Source organism: Chiloscyllium plagiosum, chromosome 22, assembly GCF_004010195.1.
Source record: "Chiloscyllium plagiosum isolate BGI_BamShark_2017 chromosome 22, ASM401019v2, whole genome shotgun sequence".
NCBI classification, from domain to species: Eukaryota; Metazoa; Chordata; class Chondrichthyes; order Orectolobiformes; family Hemiscylliidae; genus Chiloscyllium; species Chiloscyllium plagiosum.
In genome coordinates, this window is record NC_057731.1 from 51,543,355 (window position 1) to 51,566,198 (window position 22,844).

The 22,844-nt window shown below is 42.6% G+C and overlaps 1 protein-coding gene and 1 long non-coding RNA gene across 7 annotated transcripts in view; one reads left to right on the forward strand and one right to left on the reverse strand.

Moving 5' to 3' along the window:
* Positions 1–22,844, reverse strand: part of wbp1la (WW domain binding protein 1-like a) — a 120,197-nt gene that overhangs the window by 39,303 nt on the left and 58,050 nt on the right. Inside the window, exon 2 of one of the 6 annotated variants that reach the window (XM_043713048.1) lies at positions 9,435–9,474. The exons of 3 other annotated variants lie outside the window; for them this stretch is intronic. In XM_043713048.1, coding sequence (XP_043568983.1) covers positions 9,435–9,461 — 27 coding nt within the window. In that variant the 5' untranslated portion in view covers positions 9,462–9,474. Of the gene's footprint in view, positions 1–6,207; positions 6,325–9,434; positions 9,475–9,509; positions 9,552–22,844 lie in introns of those variants that run through there. 2 more of the 6 variants (XM_043713049.1, XM_043713045.1) reach the window with 2 other exon arrangements.
* Positions 1,383–13,796, forward strand: LOC122561336. The gene is made up of 3 exons (XR_006314993.1): positions 1,383–1,530; positions 11,267–11,478; positions 13,688–13,796. It is a non-coding gene; the product is annotated as an uncharacterized LOC122561336 (long non-coding RNA).

Genomic DNA, 22,844 nt, shown 5'->3' on the forward strand with positions numbered 1-22,844 from the left:
CTATTCCTTTTGAAATAGAGCTAGGAGATAGTTAATAGTTATCTGAACCAACAGAACAGGACAGACATGAAAACGGAAACTGCTAGAGAAACTCAGCAGGTCTGGCAGTGGAGAGAAAGCAGTGTCAACATTTCAGGTCCAGTGACCCTTCAAGACTGATTGTAGCTCGGAAAAGGTGGGATATACGCTGAAGACTTGGGCTGGTGGCGGGGAGGGGGTGGGGGGGTTGAAAGGAATGAGTGGATAGGTGAAGATGGAAACCATAGGGAGAGAAAGACAGTCAGGCAAATAAAGGAATGGATAATTGTGAGCCTGGGTAGGAAAAAAGCTCATAAGGTGGTGAAAATGGATTGGCATTGACTAGGCCTGGGGTGTGGAGGTGGGAAAAGGACATGGAACGTGGTGCCCAGGCTCTAATAATTTACTGAACTCAATATTAAGTCCAGAAGGCTACAGAGTTCCTATGCGGAAAATGAGGTGCAGTTTCTCCAGCTTGCTCTGAGCTTTGCTGGAGCACTGCAGCAAGCCAGAGACAGAAATGTTGGTGGGAACACGGTGGCGTGTTGAATTGGCAGACAACCAGAAGTTCAAGGTCATTTTTGTGGACAGAATGTAGGTGCCGGCAGAGCAGTCACCCAGCCCGTATTTCACCTCCCCCAGAGCAAAAGGACACACATTGGGAACAGCAAATACAGTCGACTGGATTGAATGAAAGACAGGTAAATCTCTGCTTCACTTAGAAGGTGTGTCAAGGGCCTTGGATATTGAGGAGGAAGTAAATGGGCAGGTGTTAAACCTTCAGCACGTCACAGGGAAAGGTGTGGGAGTGGAGGGAGTGTGTGTCTGGTGGTGGCATTCCCACAGGAGGTGGTGTAGAAGGGCAGCTAATGATGCTGATGGGAAGTGGGGACCAAGGAGACCCTATTGGGTGCTGTGGGAAAAGAATGGGACTGACAATTGCTTGGATTGTCATTTGCATGGCAATGCAACACTCCAGCATGGTACGGAATATTTGCCTAGGTTAACATTTTCACCTGTTCTCAGTTCCCAGTTTAAAGTATCAACAATTTTATCAAATTAATCCAGATTGACTGAGAGAACAAGTATTGATGCTTTTAAGTTAAGGCTAGATATGCACGGAGGAGAGAAGATGACACTGATAGGGTTTAGGCTCTGGTCAGACCACATTCGGGCTCCATATCGAAGGAAGGGTGTGCTGTCACTGAAGGGGGGTCCAGAAGAGGTCTGCAGGAATAATTCTGGGGATTAAGGGCTTGTCATATGAGGAGTGGTTGAGAACTCTGGGTCTGTACTCAAAGTTCAGAAGGAATCTCGTTAAAGCTTACAGAATACGGAGAGGCCTGGATAGAGTGGATGTGGAGAAGGAGTTTCCACGAGTAGGAGAGACCACGAACTGAGGGCGCAGCCTCAGAGTGAAGCGACAACCCTTTAGAACTGAGATGAGGAGGAAGTTCTTCAGCCAGAGGGTGACGATCCTGTGGAACTCGTTGCCACAGAAGATTGTGGAGGGTAAGTCGTTGAGTATCTTTAAGACAGAGATGGACAGTTTCTTGATGAGTAAGAGGATCAAAGGTTACAGGAAGGCCGCTGTAGAATGGGGTTGAGAAACATTTCCATCATAATCGAATGGTGGAGCAAACTCGATGGGCTGAATGGCCTAATTCTGCTCCTCTGGTCTTAGAAGAGGAGTTTAGTGTGGAAGAATGATCATCAGGGTTGGTTGCATGCGCTGATCCTATCCTGTGATTCCTAGAATGGGAAAGGGGCCCGAGACACTTACTGTAATGTTGTTTGCCCCCCGGCTAACACCAGCAACCCATCTGATACTTTAAGGGGGTAACTATTTACGACAAAGATGAGAAACATATCTCAAGTGTTTGAGTATCTTTGGAATTCCTTTCCTCTAAAAGGCAGTGGGATGCAGAATCTTTCAATATTTGTGAGGCAGAGGTAAATATATTCTTCACTGTGAATCAGGAGTATATAGGAATGTAGAGCTGGGGTTAAAATCACGATCTTATTGAATGACAGAGCAGGCAAGAGGGGCCGAACGGCCTTCTCTTGATCCTTGCTCAGGTAAGTGCCCTGGAGATGGATGGTGCTGAGCTGCCTTCTTGAACTGCTGCAGTCCTTGGGGCAGATAGACTCCCAGAAACAGGGATGATAAGGCATTATATTTCCAAGACAAAGTGTGCAACTTGGAGAACTTGCGGGTGGTGACGTTCCTGAACATTTGATGCCCTTGACCACTGCAACTGTGCATTAACGGTGAAAGAAGGGACTATTGAAGGTGGGGGGGTGAGGTGCAAATTAAGCAGACTACTCTGTCCAGCACAGTGTTAAATATAAGGGTTGTTGGAGCCTTATCCATCCAGGCCAGTGGAGAGAATTTGAGACCAGAGGGACATTTGGCACTTTCAGTGGGAGTGGTGAGGGCTATCATAGGAATTACAGTCAGAGAATGATAAATGTTACATAATCGGTGAGTAAGTGAGGGACTGTGTCTTGCACATAAACATGAGAGGATACACAAGAACAAAAATGTTGAAGTTAGGGGAGAAAAACTGAAGAAGTGCAATTTTGAACCTACAGAAAGGAAGATTTGAAGAAGAATTGAGTAAAAGTTTAAATCCAAAAAACCTGGTTAAAATAGTTAAGTTAAAATAATCCAAGGAAGGATTACTGGATTCTGTTGATGCAATAACTATAAATCTATTTTAAGCAAACAGTACATGATAAAGTCTATTTCATGAACTGCAGCAGGTTTTATTGGATTTTATTTTAAAACTGGAAAGCAAGCAGAACTAGTGACTGAAATTATTGCAACACATTCCTGTTAAAAGCTGTTTCTCGAACAAACTGCAGTTGTCAACTGTATCTGTTTGAGATTCCAGCCTCATCCTTAGCTGCTGAAACTCTCGTGCTTTTGTCATCTTCTGATGCAACATTCCGAATGCTCATTTGCTGTACTTCAATTCCCAAATCACGATGAGTGTTAGGACACACATTAAATCTCACACAACTTCAAGGACAATTAGGGATGAGAAACAAATACTGGTTGGGACCGTTGCTATTTGTTGTGAACATTAATGATTTGGACTTCAAATGTAGGGGAAATGAAGAAGGACACGCTTACCATCCTATCAGTTTTCATAGCAAAGAGAGAGGAAGATTTCAGGAATTGTAGGAGGCTAACATGATTGGTCAGCAGGGGATAGTAGTGGAAAATGGAATTCAACCTGGAAAATAAAGGTGATGCATTTGGGGAAGGCTAACAAGGCCAGGGATTACACAATGAATGAAACGAAGATTAGAAGACTGAAGATCAGGGGACCTTGGTATGCATGCCCACAGACCCCAGGAAGGAGAAGGTTATGTATACAAGGTAGTTAAGGCAGCATATGGGATGCATGCCTTTATTGGGAGAGAATACAAGAGTAGGGAGGTTATGCTGGAACTGTATTAAAAAAAATGCTGATTAGGCTACAACTGGAGTACTTGTTGCAGTTCTTGTCATTATATTATAGCAGAGATAGGATTCATGAGAGAGGGTGCAGAGGAGATTTACTAGGATACTGCCTGGGCTAGAGGGTCTCAGTCTGTGAGGAAAGACTGGATAGGCTGGGGATGATTTCCTTGGAGGAGGTGTATGAGATTATGAGGGGGAGGATAAGGAAGCACTTCTATTCCAATGGAGGGGTCAATAACTAGGGGACACAGATTGAATTTGAGAGGACAAAGATCAAGAGAGATTTGAGGAGAAATACTTTCACCCCGAGAGTGGTGAGAATTCGGAACACTCTGTCACAGAGGGTGGTTGAGCCAGAAACTGTCATCGCATGCCAGTAGCATTTAGACATTCACTTGTATTACCATAGCCTCCAAGATCTGGAAGATGACATTGGTATAGTCAGATCCTTGCTGACCAGCATGGACACAGTGGGCCAAATGGCCTCCTTCTATGTTGTAAATGTCTATGAGTCAACCATAGAATCCTTGAGAATTGCCTTACCTGGTCGAATGGCAGTACGCCAAGCAGAGGCATGGTAACAGTTGTTATGTAGAGAAAGTGAGGTCTGCAGATGCTGGAGGTCAGAGCTGGAAATGTGTTGCTGGAAAAGCGCAGCAGGTCAGGCAGCATCCAGGGAACAGGAGAATCAACGTTTCGGGAATAAGCCCTTCTTCAGATTCCTTCAGTTGTTATGTGGCAGGAATAGTGACCCAGAGGTCTGGGCTTATGATTGGGAAACAAATTCACACCCACCAAGGTAGCTGGGTGCTTTTAAATTCTATTAATAAAGCCTGGAATAAACTCTAGTCTCATCAATGGCACTCAAAATTACTATCAATTATATAGACTTCCTTCCAGTAGGGTCATAAATGTTTTCGCTGGAAGGAAATGTACCATTCTTACCTGGTCTGGCCTAAATGGAGCAGGATAGCTATAGAAGGTGGTTAAGGCAGCACATGGTATCCATGCCTTTATTGGGAGACCCTTGCAATGATATTGACTGGTAGTTACTCTGAAATGGCCTAGCAAGCTATTCCAAATATTCAGCACACTGACACCTAATCAAGGGCAAATAGGGAAGGACAATAATTGCTAGTATTACCAGGATCACTGACATTCCATGAAAATAAAACAAAACTTGTTGTGCAGGAAGAACAGGAAAATTCTGGGGGAGTCTCCTGTCAAGTCTACTCCCACTGGCTAATTAGAGAACAAGATGATACGAAGGCCAAAAGACACATTCACTCAACAGCTGCATCCTATTCATGAAATGAGCTGCCAGAGTCTCATAAACAATCAAACATGATTACGTTAACCCAAAGTGAACTGAAAAATCCAATTCCAAACAAGAGTCTTTGCATTCAAAACATTAACAATTGTTTTCCTCTCTCTCTCTCCACAGAATTGCTAAACAGAGAGATAGGCAATTTCTCTTTATTGTTGAACAGTTCAATAGTATGAACTCATTATATAGTTCTGGACAAATGGGATTTAGCATCTTCAAATATACCATTTAATGGTGATTGCTTTGGAGAAGCTGTTTCTCATCCCTAATTGTCCTTGAAGTTGTGTGAGATTTAATGTGTGTCCTAACACAGTCATTGTGATTTAGGAATTGAAGTACAGCAAATGAGCATTAGGAATGTTGCATCAGAAGATGACAAAAGCATGAGGGTTTCAGCAGCTGAGGGTGAGGCTGGATTCTCAAACAGATACAGTTGACAACTGCAGTTTGTTCGAGAAACAGCTTTTGGTGCCAGATTGCTTTAGAGAAGATTTATCAGAATGATACCAGGAATGAGAGACTTCATTTATCTGGGAGAGACTACAGAAGATAGGATTGTTCTCATTAGAATACGGAGAATTTAAAAAGGAGCTTGGAAGGGTTCGATAATCTGAGCAAAGTAGAGTTATGATGACTAGTCAGATTTGAGTAATCAGTGTTCACATATTTATGATAATGGGGTGAAGAACCACAAGATAGATGAGGAAACTCTTAAGTGGGTTTTTATGATCTGGAATTTTACAAGACTGGTGGAAGACAATTCAATTATAAAGGTTCAGAATGGAATAGGATAAATCCTTGAAAACATTGGCTATTTGGGATAAATGCAGAGGAGTGGAATTAAATGGAGAGCTTTATTAACAAGTCAGCACAGACAATAAGATGAATGGATTGCAATGGTGGCTCAGTGGTTAGCAGTCCTGCCTCATATTGCTAAGGACCTGAGTTCAATTCCAGCCTTGGGTGACTGTGTGAAGTTTGCACATTCTCCTGTGTCTGCATGGGTTTCCTCCAGGTGCTCCAGTTTCCTCCCATAATCAAAAGATGTGCAGGTCAGGTGAATTAGCCCATAGTTTTCAAGAATGTGTAGGTTTAAGTGCATTAGTCAAGGGTAAACGTAGGGGAATGGGTCTGGGTGGGATACTCTACAGAGGGTCGGTGTAGACTTGTTAGGATGAAGGGCCTGTTTCCACACTGTGGGGATTCCAGGATTCAAAAGGCTTGCTTCTGAGCAGTCACATTAGTTTTTAAAAAAAAACAAATTTGTAGATGGAACGTGGGAACCACTGGCTAGGCCAGCATTTTATGTAGGTTCACATTTCCCTTGGAGATAGTGATAACGAGCTACTAACTGCAATCGCTGTGGTTCATTAGATCTAGGTACACCCACCGTATCATTTGGAGAGGGAGTTGCCAGACTTTGACCCAACAAGAGTGAAGCAACGTTGATGTAGCTCCAAATAAGAATGGTGACAGGCTTGGAGGGAATCATGCAGACGGTGGTGCCCCATACAGCTGCTGTCCTAGTTCTTCTGGATGGTAGATGTCACAGGTTTGGAGGCTGCTGTTGAAGGTGGCTTAGTGAGTTACTCGATGACATAAACTATTGCAAATGCAGTGCCTGTGATGCCAAGTAAGCATGCTGGATGTGTGAAACTTGTGTCATTGGAGTTGCACCCATCCAGGCAAGTAGGGAGAATTCCTTCACACTCCTGACTGGGCCTTATAGATGATGGACAGGCTTTGGGGCTGAATCACCTGCTGCAGAATTCGCAGCCTCTCATCTGCTCTTGTCACCACAGCATTCACAAGGCTGGTCCAGATCAAATCCTATTCAATGGTAACCTTTAGGACATTCTAAGATTGCTTGTTTATAATTATAATAAACTGGGTGACATGTATTTTCTCTCCAGTTGGATATTAAGAGAAGAATGACTGGGGGTAATAATGGTCAGGGACAATGCAAAAGGCTGGCCTGAAATTCACCACTTTACATGACAGTTTGATGATAAACAAGCAGCATTCTAATGATATCACAACAGTATATCATCTGCTGTCAGTGTCTTAAATGAAAACTAATGTAATGAGTGAAAATAGCCACTGAGATGAGAAAAATCCCCACACTGATTTTTGTTTTTAGCCTGTACGAGAAACAAAATGTATCAAGTTTCATAAAACCATAGTTAACATCTGTAGACATGCAGCACTGAGAGCAATGAAGAACAAAGAGAATCAGCCTGAGTTTTCGTTATGAGAGGAGTTACTCCAGTGGGTTAACTGTGACAAAGGGGCATAAGCACTGAGCATTGAGAAGTGGTCACAGTGTATTGTTATGTGCAATGAGAACAGGACAGTGTGAAGGGGTCTACACCTTCGCAAGGTGGCAGGAAGGATGGTAGGGACAAGCCACGGTCATGATTTTTAAACTCCGTGGGCAACAGGAACTTCTGCAATTTTGACTTGCATGTACCTACAGAAAGATGAAGTGCTCTGTCACTTAGATTCATTAAGCCTCACCTTTATTTTAAAAAGAAAATCAATTCCATCTGCTCACCATACTTTTCAATTCCCTTTCCTTCCAAGAGCGTATCTAACTGCCACTTGAATTTTTTATAAGCCATGTCAATGTTCTTCCCAACAATTTATTTCAAATCTCGTTTACCCATTGCTTTTTGTTTCGGTCTTTGTTTCGCTCCTTATCGATTCCCACCTTGTAAAACCTGTCTCCCAGATTTGATCATTCCACCTGCATCAAATTTTGCCAATTTCCTTCCTAACCTTTCATCCCTGGACCTAGTGGTAACACTCTCACCTCAAAATCCAAATGATTGTGAGTTTAAGGACTTGCTCCAGTAAAATGGGCACACATCTTGTCTGTGGGAGCACTGCGCTGTCAGATGCTGTCTGTCGTGTGAGACATTAAACTACGGCTTCATCTGTTCCTTTAGGTGGATGGAAGTGATCCTGTGGTACCACCTTGAGAGAAAGGAGCTTTCCCCTAGCACCTTGGTCAGCCTCTAAATTGTAGAAGAGAACAAGGTGACCATTCCATCCACCATCCCTGTACTTGCTCTTTGAAAGAGTTCTTCTAATTTGCATCACCTCCCCGCACTGTTCTGATACCTTGTGATTCCTACACATTCCAATACTAGTTCAAATCTCTTTAAATCATTAATGAATTTGCTTTATTTCTACACCAGGTGCCATGAAAAAGAGTGAGGCTGGTTATTTAAGTCATTACTGCTTCGGGAACCTTGCTGTTAGGCAAACACAACAACCAGTTGCACTATGTTCCAGAAATTGGAGATGGAATGCTTTGGGGTGGCTTGAGGATGTGGAAAGGGTTTCTATAAATGTAACTTTATTTTTTCTTTCAAACTGCAGAAGATGGAAATAACTACTCGAGGCCATTTGGCCCATTGAATCTGCACTGGTAATTAAAAATTTGCTTGCAGGATGTGGCTATGGCTAACCCAACATTTATTGCCCGTCCCTAATTGTCACGAGAAGGTGGGTGTGAGCTGCCTTCTTGAACCTCTGTAGTCCAAGTGCTGTGTTAGATCCACAATGCCCTTAGGGAGGCAATTCCAAGATTTTGTCCCAGCAACTGTGAAGGAATGGCAACATATTTCCAAGTCAGGATGATGAGTGGCTTGGAAGGGAATTTGCAAGCGGTGGTGATCCCATCTATCTGCTGCCCTTGTCCTTCTACATGGAAGTAGTCTTAGATTTGGAAGGTGCTGTCTGAGGATCTTTGGTGAATGCAGTGCATCTTGTGGATGGCTCACTCTGATGCTACTGAGCATTGGTAGGGGAGGTAATGGATGTTTGTGAATGTGGGGCCAATCAAGCAGGATAGTGTCAAGCTTCTTGAGCGTTGTTGGAGCTACACCCATCCAGGCAAGTGGGGGGTATTCCCTCACATTCTTGATTTACACTTTTTAAATGGTGGACAGGCTTTGGAGAGTCAGGAGTTACTCATTGCAGGATTCCTAACTTTTGACCTACTCTTGTAACCGTTGTATTTATTTGGCAGAACCAGTGCAGTTTTCTAGTGACCCCAGGATGCTAACAGTTTAGGTAACGGCATTGCCTTAAGCAGGGAATGAAATAGTGTGCGCGATATGGGAAGTAATTATTATGGAAATTGGGGAGGAAGGAAGGAATTAAAATGCTATTACCAAGAGCAGTGAGAAAAAGACAGATACCTCAGGAGGTGCAAACATCACAAATTCAACAAAAACAAGCCCGTGCAGCATCCAAGTCATCCTCTACGTTGTGCGCAGTCTTTCCAATTTGGTCAAATAAAGGACTCTCACATGCTTACATCATCAATCTTGGCACCATACAAATTTTAATAATGTCTCTTCTTGATTTATTTAAAATCTAACAATGCAGTGTTATGGTTTGAGGTTCCAAAGTCATGCATGCCAAACAAATATTTTATTTTGACAGGGCAGGGTGATGCTGACAAATGATAAAACTCAAATCAAGCATGAAATATAATCAAGTCAAACACACAAGGCAGCGGGGGGGGGGGGGGGGAAGAAGAGGGTAGGATTTGGATTGGGTTGGATTGCAAATTCCGGGTGTAAAGCATAACATCAGCAGAATTACCTGTTTCAAACTCAGAAGGAAAGGCATATTGAACTCAAACCTGGGTAAAGAATGAGAAAACTGAACTTCAGTCACCTTTATGCAGTAACCACTTCCCAGCATCTGCAGCCCTCAGCTCACTGCATGTTATTTTTCAACAGTTTGTAAAAGAGCCAGAAAAACGTCAGCCAATAGTCTCAGACAGGAATCGCGTAGGACACTGTTGGGGATTGGTAACACTGGCAACAGCCAAGAATGAATGACATCACTGTACACCATCATCACAACCACAAGTCAGCTGTTTCACGATCGAGGGGCAGCAGTACAAAAAACATGACTGGAATTTGTTTTGCAGACACCACTCTGTAATTACCGTCTAATACCCAAGGGCATAAACAAGCAAACATCTTTAATGTCTGAGGGCTATTTATGACCGAAAGCTAAAATATCTCACTCCTCTAAATGTTACAGCCATAAACAGACCTAACCAGTTCTATTAGTCAGCCTCTCAGCTATCAGCTCTTGCTTTCCTCCCTGCCTGTGCCTCTCACTCCAATTGTGAAGGCTAGACATCTCATCCTCCATCAAACTGTAAATACAGAGACTATGCCGGTGCTAAATACACTGTAAAATGAACTGTGAGAAACTTCAGCCGAGAGATAGCTGATGACTTTCCATGTCAAAGATATGGGTCAAAATCATGGAATTCTTCAGCCAAAAGCACTGCAAGGGCCACATGATAGAGTAGCTTAAAGGGTAGGATGCTCTTTGGAGGTTCAGTGCAGACTCAATGGGCCGAACGGCCTCTTTCCACACTAGGCGCTGCTTCAGTAGCTCCTTTAAAAGGAGAGAGTGGTTGTCCTAAGCCATCTCAAGTGCAATTAGGGTTTGTCAATAAATGCCAGCCTTTGCCAGTGCGCTCATGGTTTTAAAAACCAAAAAAACTGCATGGATTTTAATCTTTCCAAAAAGTACTAAAAAGATTATTCAAAATCAATTTGTCCTGTGTACCTCGTTCAATAAAATAAAAGATCCAAAATCGCTTAAATGAAGTCAAACAAATTTGACATCAAATTCATAAATCAACATTAGGACAGGTGATAAAAGCATGGTGGCACAGTGGTTAGCACTGCTGCTTCACAGCACCAGAGACCCGGGTTCAATTCCTGCCTCAGTTGACTGACTGTGTGGAGTTTGCACATTCTCCCAGTGTCTGCGTGGGTCCCCTCCGGGTGCTCCGGTTTCCTCCCACAGTCCAAAAATGTGCAGGTTAGGTGAATTGGCCATGCTAAATTGCCTGTAGTGTTAGGTGAAGGGGTAAATGTAAGGGAATGGGTCTGGGTGGGTTGCGCTTCGGCGGGTCGGTGTGGACTTGTTGGGCCGAAAGGCCTGTTTCCACACTGTAAGTAATCTAATCTAAAAGTTTCATTAAGGTAGCTTTTAGAATATTAAAGGAGGAGAAGAAAAAGAGAGAAGACGAGAGAGAGAAAGAGAGAAAGAGAGAGAGAGAGAGAAAGGAGTGGAAAAAAAAGAGGAAAGAGACAGAGAAGCAGGAGACCTAGGCAGTGAAGGAACAATGAAAAACATGGATGTTCTGACAGCAAGCATAGCTATACAATAAATGTTTACTAGTAGCAACAAAACCTTTTGCTGAAATAGAATAGAAAATTGGGGTGGGGGGAAGCAATGTTACCACATACCTTAAAAATAAGAAGTTTCAACAGAAATTTGTAAAGAGGATACTAACAGAGGATTTTAGAAAATCTATGCATGTCCTGTCAACTAAAAGTTATTTCCTTTCCTGCAGATTATGTCTGAATTTACTGTATTCCCTTTACATTAAATTCTGCCAGATCCAATGATTATGCTGGAGTTCCAGTTTCAGCCACCAGGTGGCTCTGAGGATTGAGTCTTTGGAAGCATCACCATTTTGGTCAGAAACCATCTAACAACTAACTTTGGAGGTTAGCTGCAGAGCTGGTGTGTATCCTTGCACAGTCTAAGCAGCAATGCCAAAGGGATTATTAATACCTGCACATTTGGAACAAAAACTAAATTGGCCAAGGTAAATTTACATTATAGATGTATATCAACTTTGGAAATTCCAAGGCAATTTCATGGAAGTATTAAAGTGGTAATGGAGATCATAACCTGAGAACCAGAGGTTTGATAAATAAGACCAGTGTTTTCCATCTACAGGATGCATTACAGCAGGGCAGCAAGGTGGCTCACTGGTTGGCACTGCTGCCTCACTGTGCCAGGAACCTGGGTTCAATTAAAGGCCTGGATGACTGTTTGCAAGTGCAGTTTGCATGTTCTCCCTGTGTCTGTGTGAGCTCCTGCCAAGTATTCCAGTTTTCTCCCACAGTCCAAAGATGTGCAGGTTAGATGGATTGGTAAACTGCCCCATAGCGTCTAGGAATATGCAGGCGAGGTCGGTTAGCCATGGTAAGTGTGCAGGTTAGGTGAATTGACCATGCTAAGTTGCCCGTAGTTTTAGGTGAAGGGGTAAATGTAGGGGAATGGGTCTGGGAGGGTTGCTCTTCGGAGGGTTGGCATTGATTTGTTGGGCCGAAGGGCCTGTTTCCACACTAAGTAATCTAATCTAATCTAATTTGACTCCAGACCTTAAGTGATGTGGTTGACTCAACTGCCCTCTGAAATGGCCTTAGCAAGGCACTCACAGTTTGAGGGAAATTAAGGAATGGGTAACAAATGATTACAGTGCAAAGAGAAACACATTCGATGAATGAATAAAGAATGCAGAAAAAAAATCTACAGATGGCGCAGATGAGATTTACTGAAGTGATTCAGATGATGCAGGATTGCAGTTCTGCAGAGAATTGGGCTGTTCTCCTTACACCAGAGATGACCAGAGAAGATTTGACAGAGATGTTTAAAATCTTGAGAGTTTGCGCTAGAACAAAATGAAGGGGTGGTTGAATTTCTGTCCCTGGTAATCAGTGTCATTCACAAAATAAGGATAGGTAATTAGAAAAAAAACAGCTTGTTTTCTGGAAAGAATTGTGGTTAGATTTGGAATGGATTATTGGTTGGTGGTGGAAACAGATTTAATTGCAGCTTTTAAAAAAAGAACTGGATGATTAATTGGAGAAATGAGGCAACACTCAGGTAGTGGAACTAATTAGATGTTTCTATGGAGGTTCCAGTACAGATGTGATTGGCCAAATAGCCTCTCTCAAATGTTGCACTTTTCTTTCATTCAATGAACAGAACCATGTAAAAACTGAACTTCCTCAGATGAGGACTGACGAACTGGCAAAAATGAATTGGCAAAGCAAGATGGCACACAATCAAATGCTGCAGTTGTTTGAACCTTGTTTTTAAAGGGAAGGACCCTAAGCGGTGCAGCTTTCTCCAAAGAATACAAGAAATGTATTCAAGAAATACTAGTGAACTGTGGGTGTTTCAAGTTTTAAACCTCAACAAACTTAGCAGCAGACATTGATTACTTACTTGGATTATAATTGCTTCAGTTTCTTTTTGTCTAAATCCAGTAGGCATGCCTCCCTTCCTTCCAGGAGCAATGCCAGCTAACCTAACAAACCACAAAAACATGCCTATCTATTGCAGGGTTTAATCGAACATCACCACAAAGGCTGTAATCAGACTTCACCCAACACACTATTCTCAGCTTCTTGTGAATGCCATGCACATGCTAAATGCATTACAATTAAAAGTCAAAAGGAAATACTTGCAGGGTTACAGGGGAATGGCAGCTTTTTCAGGGTGCTGGTACAGACACAATGGGACAAACAGCCTTCTTCAGGGCTGGAGAGTAGATAGATTACATTACAGTGTGGAAACAGGCCCTTCGGCCCAACAAGTCCACACCGACCCGCCGAAGCGCAACCCACCCATACCCCTACATTTACCTAACACTACCGGCATTTAGCATGGCCAATTCACCTGACCTGCACATCTTTGGACTGTGGGAGGAAACCAGAGCCCCTGGAGGAAACCCACGCAGACACGGGGAGAACGTGCAAACTTCACACAGTCAGTTGCCTGAGGCGGGAATTGAACCCGGGTGTCTGGCGCTGTGCCACCGTGCCGCCCACAAAGTACCAAGTGATTCCAAGACATGCTTTCAATTCGAGAAAATAGGGGGATGTTTTTTCCCTTGGGAAGAAACCACTTAAATTACCTTTATAAAACTGTCAGTGCCAGATAGCAACTTGCTCAAAAAGATTAACGTTGAGTTCAGTGACTCTTCTTCAAAATGTTAACTTTTTTTTTCTCTCTCTTTTCAGGTGCTGCCAGACCGGCTGAGTTTCTCCAGCAACTTTTTTTTTGTTGTTGCAGATCCCGAGCATCCACACAGTTATTTGTTTTATATAAAACTCTTAAGATTTACAGAGATTTCATTTCGGTTCCTATGTTTCTATTTGACCCAACATTCACAACTGTTTGGGGGAACGGACAGATTTGACAAAAGATGTTCCCTGCTGCCTCCTCTGACTGACCCAGCTTTCGTTTTGTGCTCTTCCTATTCAGGATTACCTCACCAGAAAAAGTAGCTTTTCTGCATCTATCGCATCAAACCCCCATCATTACGCTCCTCGATTGGACTGTTGGCTTCTAAACGGCTGCCCACTGATGTCTGGCATGTCTTTTGTTTGGTGCAGGAGGCCTGTGTGTGTGTTTGAGTGTGTGTGCGCACCCGCACACCTGTCAGTGTCTGTGTATGTCTGTCTGTCTGTCTGTCTGTCTCTCAGGGTGTGTACGCGTGCATGTGTACGGTCAGAGTGTGTGTGTCCATGCACGCGTGTCCGTTTGTTTATGTCCGTCAGCCTGTGTTTTGGGGTGTGTGCATGTACGTGAATGTCAGCCTGTGTCTCGGTGTATGTCTCTGTGTATATATCTGTGTGTGTCTGTGTGTGCACGCGTATATTTGTGCGCACATGCGCCTGTCAGTGTGCACATCCTTGCCTCAGTGTATGCCTCTGTCTCTGTTTGTCTGTGTCTCAGTGTGTGCGTCTGTCTGTTTGTGTTTCAGTGTGTGCAGCACTAACTAATTGCCTTGCAGCAGGAGACTGCCTTGATGCAAATTCGGAGGCTGAAGCAGTCACAAATCTGCAGCACAGAGTAGATGACTGTCTCTCACCTGGGAGGGGTATGCGTGTGATGGAACAATGAGTAGCAGTACAATCACCAGGCAGACTCACAGCTACCAAAGCTGTTCAAGAAAGAGTTGATTTAAGTACCACATACAGTACAGCAACAAAGAGGTAAACTAATCTCGCTGATAAGTAAGCATGCATTTCCTTATATTATAAAACATTTTTCATATTGTCACAGCCACGGGTCAGAATCCTTAAGTACTGTGGACATTTTAAATGTGTAACTTCATAATGGTGGTTTTCTAAAAAAAAGGGCTGACACAGCCAGAAATGGCTGTGGATACAAAGTAAGTGGCTGCATGGAGAGAACACCCACAGCATGTCATGTCTACGGATGTGATGGAGCTTAAAACAACAAGCCTTCATAAAAGGAGAAGAGGCAAGTCGAAACAGATTGGACTGTGATTTCTTGTGATTACAAAAATAATGAGAGGCTGACAATCTCTTGCTCAACAGCCAAGCCAACTCCTGTAGATTATATCCCCAATATGCACATTTTGTGTATTTTTCTTTTAAAAGGGAAAAGCAGAAGGACAGGGTTAAAAACGCTGTTGCAACTCTACTGGAGTGTGTTGGTGGAACTGAGCATGCTAAGATACCTTTGTACTTTTCCCTTTTAAAAAAAATACACAAAAAAATGTGTGCAGTTTTCAGACATAATCAACGGGGGGGGGGGGGGGGGAAAGAGTCCAATGAGCAGAAAATTGTCAGCCCCTCACTGATTTCTTGTGACTACAAAAGTACAGTCCAATCTGTTTTGACTTGCCTCTTCCCCCTTTTTGAAGGGTTGTACTAACCTTGGTGCAAGTATTAGCATACTTGTGAAGGTCACAGTCAAATAACTAACTCCTAGTCATCCATGTTGCAGTTAGGAAGGATTCTCTCACTGAGTGCTAGAAGACAATTAACAAGACAAAGGGGTACAGAAGCAAATAGCTCTCTTTCCCTAAAAGCTGGAATTTAGTCAGTCAAAAGGAATCAGAACAGAATCTCAACCAAACAGCAAAACTGAATCCGGAGAGCAATTACTCAATGACCAATGGAACACTATCAGTAACCCCCAATGCAATGGCCACATGTAACTACCTGTCCAGTGACTAATTCAAAGACAGATCTAAATATCACTTTATAGAACATTTTAGATTAGATTCCCTACAGTATGGAAACGGGCCCTTTGGCCCAACAAGTCCACACCGGCCCTCCGAAAGTAACCCACCCAGACCCATATCCCTCTGACTGATGCACCTAGCACTATGGGCAATTTAGCATGGCCAATTCACCTGACCTGCACATCATTGCACTGTGGGAGGAAACCGGAGCACCCGGAGGAAACCCACACAGACACGGGGAGAATGTGCAAACTCCACAGAGACAGTTGCAAGGCTGGAATCGAACCTGGGACCCTGGTGCTGTGAGGCAGCAGTGCTAACCACTGAGCCACTGTGCCGCCCCAGTGGACCTGCTTCTTCTAATTCTTCTGGCATTTGATAATTAATAAATCCACTCTTCGTTAACTCAAGAAAGCCTGGCTAAATTGGATCATTTTAAAAGGAAGTTCTTTTGGGTCTAGGAAATAAGTTTCCACAAGGGAGGAAATCGGTTTTTGAATTAATCTTCTTGTGATGAACAAAGGAGCTGTGTGAATCAGAAGAGTCAGTTCATCCTTTTTCACCCAGAAGCGTAACAAATATATAACAGACTGGGGAATCTTGCCTGACTTCTGGGTGGTACAATATAGAACATTTTCATTCTTGATTATATAGCTGCATAGTACAGATGCGGAGTCTGTGATTACTAATCTATTTGAAAATGGTTCAACTAAAAGATACAAAAACAAAAGTTGCTGGAAAAGCTCAGCAGGACTGGCAGCATCTACTACTGCTTCAGGCTGAGTGACCCTTCCTCAGAATCCAAAACGTTAACTGTGATTTCTCTCCACAAACGCTGTCAGACCTGCTGAGCTTTTCCAGCAACTTCTGTTTTTGTTTTAGATTTCCAGCATCTGCAGTTCTTTCAGTTTTAACTAAAAGATATTTGAGAACAATCGAGTTTGATTATCCCTCTGCAGTCAATACAAGTCAGGTTTATGTAAGTTGTCAAACTTTAACCTTTTAAGCTGTGCCACGCCCAATCTGTACATGCTATTTTCATATTTCCTCAAATTAATATTATCAGAGGTGTTTGCACCTGCATCTTTACTATCAGACCATGAAGCAGTGCTTTGAAACAGTGGCAGCTTGTTTTCTAGACAGAGGTAGGTTCCTGACATCAGCAGGGCCTGTAGAAAATCACTTAAAATAAAATTGTGAACTTCAGTCACAAGTGTTATTATTAAACTTTTAATAACATTAATGAAAAGATGGAAAACACACCAGAGAACAACTTTCTTAGCTAGACTTATCTTAAAAGACGCACCCTCCCTCACCGCTGTTCTCCTTCCTCTGTTAATATCTTTCCTCATCTTTTGTTCTTTTTTAAAATAACTCTTAAGCTGAGGCACTTGATAGTCCGGTAAAAAAAAAATCAAAACTTTCACAACATTTTTTTTGAACATTAATTTTCTGCACAATGACATATATAGAGCACTAAGTGAAGACTGAGTTTTGAAAATTTTTTTTACTCTTGCAATAACTATCCCCAGCAAAAAAAATAAAATTCCAAGGTCAAGATTTGAAAACCATCGCAGTATTGGGAAATATTTTGCAAAGTATTTTTCCGCCATGTCCCTGGATAAAAATAAAAAGAGCAGCTTCGCCGATGGGAAATCCTTCTCTGACCTTCAGCTGCCAACCTCTTTTCTCGGTCACATCAGTTTTGTCAACACTGGTCACACGAGCTGCTCTCTAAATCCTGAACATACCATCTTACTTTCACTTATTTGAAATGAATGCAGACAGTTAAAAATCAAATGACAGTCTTTTGTTTTTACTTGTTTGCTTTCAGAGCCTGAAAACTACAGAATTAATTTTTGCAAATATTTACAGTATTCATTCTTTAGTCATCATCATAACATGGATTATCTGGTCATTCTAACACTAAATATTGCAATCACCCACAAACAGCAATCCTGCTCTTGTACATCCCACATTATTACAGCAAATCCATATCGAGGAAGCACTTTATTGGCTGTAAAATACTTTGGGATGTCCAATGATTAAGAAAGGTGCTACATAAATGATCAACCTTAAGCATCAACTTTTGTTGTTACGTTAAATCAGTTTAGCGTCTTTTTTTTTTAAAAAAAAGGATACTGCAGGACAAAACAATTGGTCAAGGGAGCAGTAATGAAGGAACTGCAACAAAGAGCCAAATCAGTCTTTAGCTGTCATATTGGCCAAACCGTCAGACACGTCCTTTCCAGAAAAATTGCCTGAAATTGCTGTGCACCTTATAATCAGAATGTAGGACCATCATGCAGGTCATGGGCATGTGTTTCAGGCTTGCACGAGTAATCAGTACCAATCTAATAGAGTTAAAGAGAAATGGAGACTTTCTTTTATTTTGTTAATTCATGGGATGAGGTGTTGCTGGCTTGGCCAACATTTATTAACCATCCCTAATTGCCCAGAGGGCTGTAAAGAGTTAACTCTAAAAAAATTGTTGTGGGCCCAGAGTCACATGTAGACCAGATGAGGGTAAGGATAGCTTTGTCCTGAAGGATGATAGTGAACCAGACAGGTTTGTCCAACCATCAACAATGGATTCTGTCATCATTAGACTTTTAATTCCAGAGTTTTTATTGAATTCAAATTCCACGGCAGGATTTGAACCCAGCTCCCCAGAATGTTAGTTGAGTTTCTGGTTTAATAGTCTATCAATAATACCACAAAGCCATTGCTTCCCTAGATTTAATGCCAAACAGCATGGAGTTAGTGACTGGTAAATACTTTCGCCTTGCTCCAGTTGAAAGGATGATTATAGAGAGAGGTAACAGCAAATACTCATTTTCCAAAATAGCCACAACTCAAAGAAGTGAGAAATTGGATACGAGGCCACAGAAACAAAGTGGAATTTCTGTATCCATCCAATGCTTGGGTGTGAACCCACAAGAAAAGTAAAATTACAATGCAGGACAATATCTTGTTTTATGAAGAGGAACGGATTGCATACATACTAGAACTAAGACTCGTCAGAAGATGCCAGACAGAAACAATGAAAGGATAACTGAATTTTACGATTCTCACAATGGGGTAAAAACATGTTTTGAATATGGAAAAAGGCAATATGGACAAAGCTCCACTACCTGATAAGTCATTGAACAAGAATCTGGACATTAAAGGCATTAAAACAAAACAGTCTAGCCATGAGACAACAGCCTCTACACTCTGGTGTAGTGATCGAACAGCAAAGTAGTATTGACCAAAAGAAGAATGGCACCAGAGGTGAAAAGTTCCATATGAATATCATTGCAATGTTCATCCTCAGTGATAGATAAATGAAGATGCATTTGTGGCTGGAGTGGGCAGCAATAACCACTCTCGGGTGGTCACCTGAAGACAAATATCGCTGAATAAACTGCGAGACCAGTTCCAAGCAAGTGAGAAACAAGATCCTGGAACTGAAGGTGTTGTGTAATGTAATAGCTCTGAAAGGGTTAATGCTGGGGACTGCATCAAAAGTTCCACCCAATCTGAATATGTCAGGCAATCTTGATGAGAGAGATCTTGGAGTGCTGTGGGATTGAAGTAGCTTTCTAGTAATGGGAAGGGAAAGATCATGGGGGAAAGTCAAAACAGAGTACAGAGTACAATGTCCAAGGTGCTATATAAATTTGTTGTTAAATTTGAACCGGTGTACTGTATTAATAGTTGCATTGCACTCTGATCAAAATCACCGAAAACCACTCTGACTGCTGGATGTTTCACTACACCACACACTGCTCTGCTGCCCTTAGTGAAGAAAATGCAGGCACTATTTTCAAAAGCCGCTATACATCAATTTCCTCCCTCCTTCAAACACTCTGCCTCTTTCTAACACACTCTTCAATTGTCAAGAGAAGGTACACTGATATTTGAAATATTGGGAGCTAGTATGGCAGAGCAGGCCAGGCGTTGGGGAGTTCAGCCACAATCCTATAGAATGGCCGACTCAAATGACCAACGTTTGGGTGAAGATTTGTAGCTCGGGTGCTCGTTGTTGTGGTTCTGTTCGCCGAGCTGGAAATTTTTGTTGCAAACGTTTCGTCCCCTGTCTAGGTGACATCCTCAGTGCTTGGGAGCCTCCTGTGAAGCGCTTCTGTGGTGTTTCCTCCGGCATTTATAGTGGCCTGTCCCTGCCACTTCCGGTTGTCAGTTTCAGCTGTCCACTGTAGTGGCCGGTATATTGGGTCCAGGTAAATGTGTTTGTTGATGGAGTTTGTGGATGAGTGCCATGCTTCTAGGAATTCCCTGGCTGTTCTTTGTTTGGCTTGCCCTATAATGGTAATGTTGTCCCAGTCGACTGGACCCAATATACCGGCCACTACAACGGACAGCTGAAACTGACAACCAGAAGCGGCAGGGACAGGCCACTATAAATGCCGGAGGAAACACCACAGAAGCGCTTCACATGAGGCTCCCAAGCACTGAGGATGTCACCTAGACAGGGGATGAAACGTTTGCAACAAAAATTTCCAGCTCGGCGAACAGAACCACAACATCAAATGACCAACTCCAGCTCCAAACTCTTACATTCGAAAGGTCAAAAGGGATGCATATACGCTAGGGAAACAAGTTGGCTATCAATCACTGTTGAGCACGCTAAGTCAACACTTCAATGCAATGCTACTAAAGAGATACTGTCCTTTGAATTAGATATTAATTTAAACCCACATTTCCTGTTTAAAATGAATGTTAAATGTCCTCTTGAAGAGGAAAAACACCATGTCTCCATTGTGCACTTCTCCTTCAATCACTATTTCCAAAAAACCATTCAAGTGGTCATCAATCTCAGTGCCTCTTTCTTACATGCTGACGTCAAATGGCACCTTGTTTGTTTTACCATAGGACCAGGTCACATGAAAATTATGAAACACACTTTAGGGGGAGCTAATAATGGTAACAGTGCATATTATAAATGGCAGAGTTTTGAAAACTGCACATGAGCAAAGAGTCTCTGTTGTCAGTACATACAAATCCTTAAAAAGGTGGCAGGGTAAGTTGAAAGGATGGCTATAAAGGCACTTGCATTACTTGGAATTATAGAAAGGGCGAGAGAAAACTAAAAGAGACCACTTTGTTTATCAAATAAAAACCGAAAGAACTGCAGATGCTGTAGATCAGAAACAAAAACAGAAATTGCTGGAAAAGCTCAGCAGATCCAGCAGCACCTGTGGAGAGAAATCAGAGTTAATGTTTCGGGTCAAGTCATCCTTCTGAGGATCCCCAGTTCTGGGGAAGGGTTATTCAACCTGAAACATTAACTCTGATTAGGGGCGGCACAGTGGCTAGCCAGGGACCCAGGCTCGATTCCAGCCTCAGGCAACTGTCTGTGTGGAGTTTGCACATTCGCCCCATGTCTGTGTGGGTCTCCTCCCACAGTGCAAAAGATGTGCAGGTCAGGTGATTTGGCCACACTAAAAATTGCCCATTGCCCATTTAGGCGCATTAGTCTGAGGGAAATGAGTCTGAGTGGGTTAATCTTCCGAGGGTTGGTGTGGACTGGTTGGGCTGAAGGGCCTGTTTCCACACTGTAGGGAATCTAACCTAAATCTATGTGAAGGGCCTGTTTCCACACTGTACGGAATCTAATCTAAATCTATATGAAGTTCCACAACCTCAGAACATTTCTCCATTTTTATTACAAATCCTACATCTTTTCTTTCCCATCCCCACTCCCCCAAACCAGTGTCTTGTTTGTGTCTGCTGACTTTGCTCTCAGACTCATTTTTCTCCTTTTCACAAGTATTCTCACATCAATTACTACCATTAGCACGTTTGTGTTTTGCTGTTTCTCTGGGCACCCTCACCATCTGTTTTACCCGCTCTACCTCCCATCTCTGTCAACAACACATAAAACCAAGATTTTCCAGACCCTTTCAGCTCTGAAGAGTCAATTAGACTCGAAATGTTAACTCTGTTACTCTCTCCACAGAATTATTTTCAGATTTCCAGTATTTAAGTCACAAAGGCTTTTGGGTTCTAGAATGGTTCAGAGGGGATTTACCAGGGTTGAAGGAACTCAGCTTCAGGGGAAGTTGTTAAACTCAAAATTGTTCTCCTTGGAAAGTTCAGAACTAACCTAATAAGGGTTTACTGTATGAGAAACTTTGACTGAGCAAAGATGCTCTGCAAAGGTCAGTGACTGGGGTCAAAGATTTAAAATCATTGGCAAAAAATGCAGAGATAAGGGCAAATGTTTTCACTAGAGAGAGGAGACAGGATTAGGAATGTCCTGCCTTCAAGAAAAAGTGTTGGTAGGTGATTCCAAAAATTAATTCTGAAAGAGAATCAGGCAGGAAGTTAGAGTTAAAAGTTTAAAACAAAAATGTAGGATTAAGCACAACTTCTCTTTCAAATGGCCAGCATAGGTGCAACAGGCCTGAGCACCTCAGGGCAGTTTGTGAATTTAGCATGAAACATACATGTTTCGTTTCGTTCCAACTTCTCTTCTCTTCAGCCTCCTCCCTTTACTTTCGGTGTGACTGCATCACCCTTACCTGGCTCTGCAGATAAATTAATCAATTGGAAACCACGGGTGATTTCCAGGTGGTGGCTGTCAATTGGAAAAACAACGGCGAGGAAATTGATGATGAGAAACTAAAAGTATTCAGTTATGTCAGAGCATTTCTGGATACAAGAAGAGAATAAAGAAAAAAAAAACAAATGTTTTATGGCCTGGTGGTAATGCCCAATCTGAGCCAGGAGTCAGAGTCAGCGTCAGAGAGATGTACAGCACGGAAACAGACCCTTCGGTCCAACCTGTCTATGCTGACCAGATATCCCAACCCAATCTAGTACCACCTGCCAGCACCCGGCCCATATCCCTCCAAACCCTTCCTATTCATATACCCATCCAAATGCCTCTTCAATGTTGCAATTGTACCAGCCTCCACCACATCCTCTGGCAGCTCATTCCATATATGTACCACCCTCTGCGTGAAAAAGTTGCCCCTTAGGTCTCTTTTATATCTTTCCCCTCTTACCCTAAACCTATGCACTCTAGTTTCCCTGGACTTCCTGACCCCAGGGAAAAAACTTTGTCTGTCTATTTATCCTATCCATGTCCCTCATAATTTTGTAAACCTCTATAAGGTCATCCCTCAGCCTCCGACGCTCCAAGGAAAACAGCCCCAGCCTGTTCAGCCTCT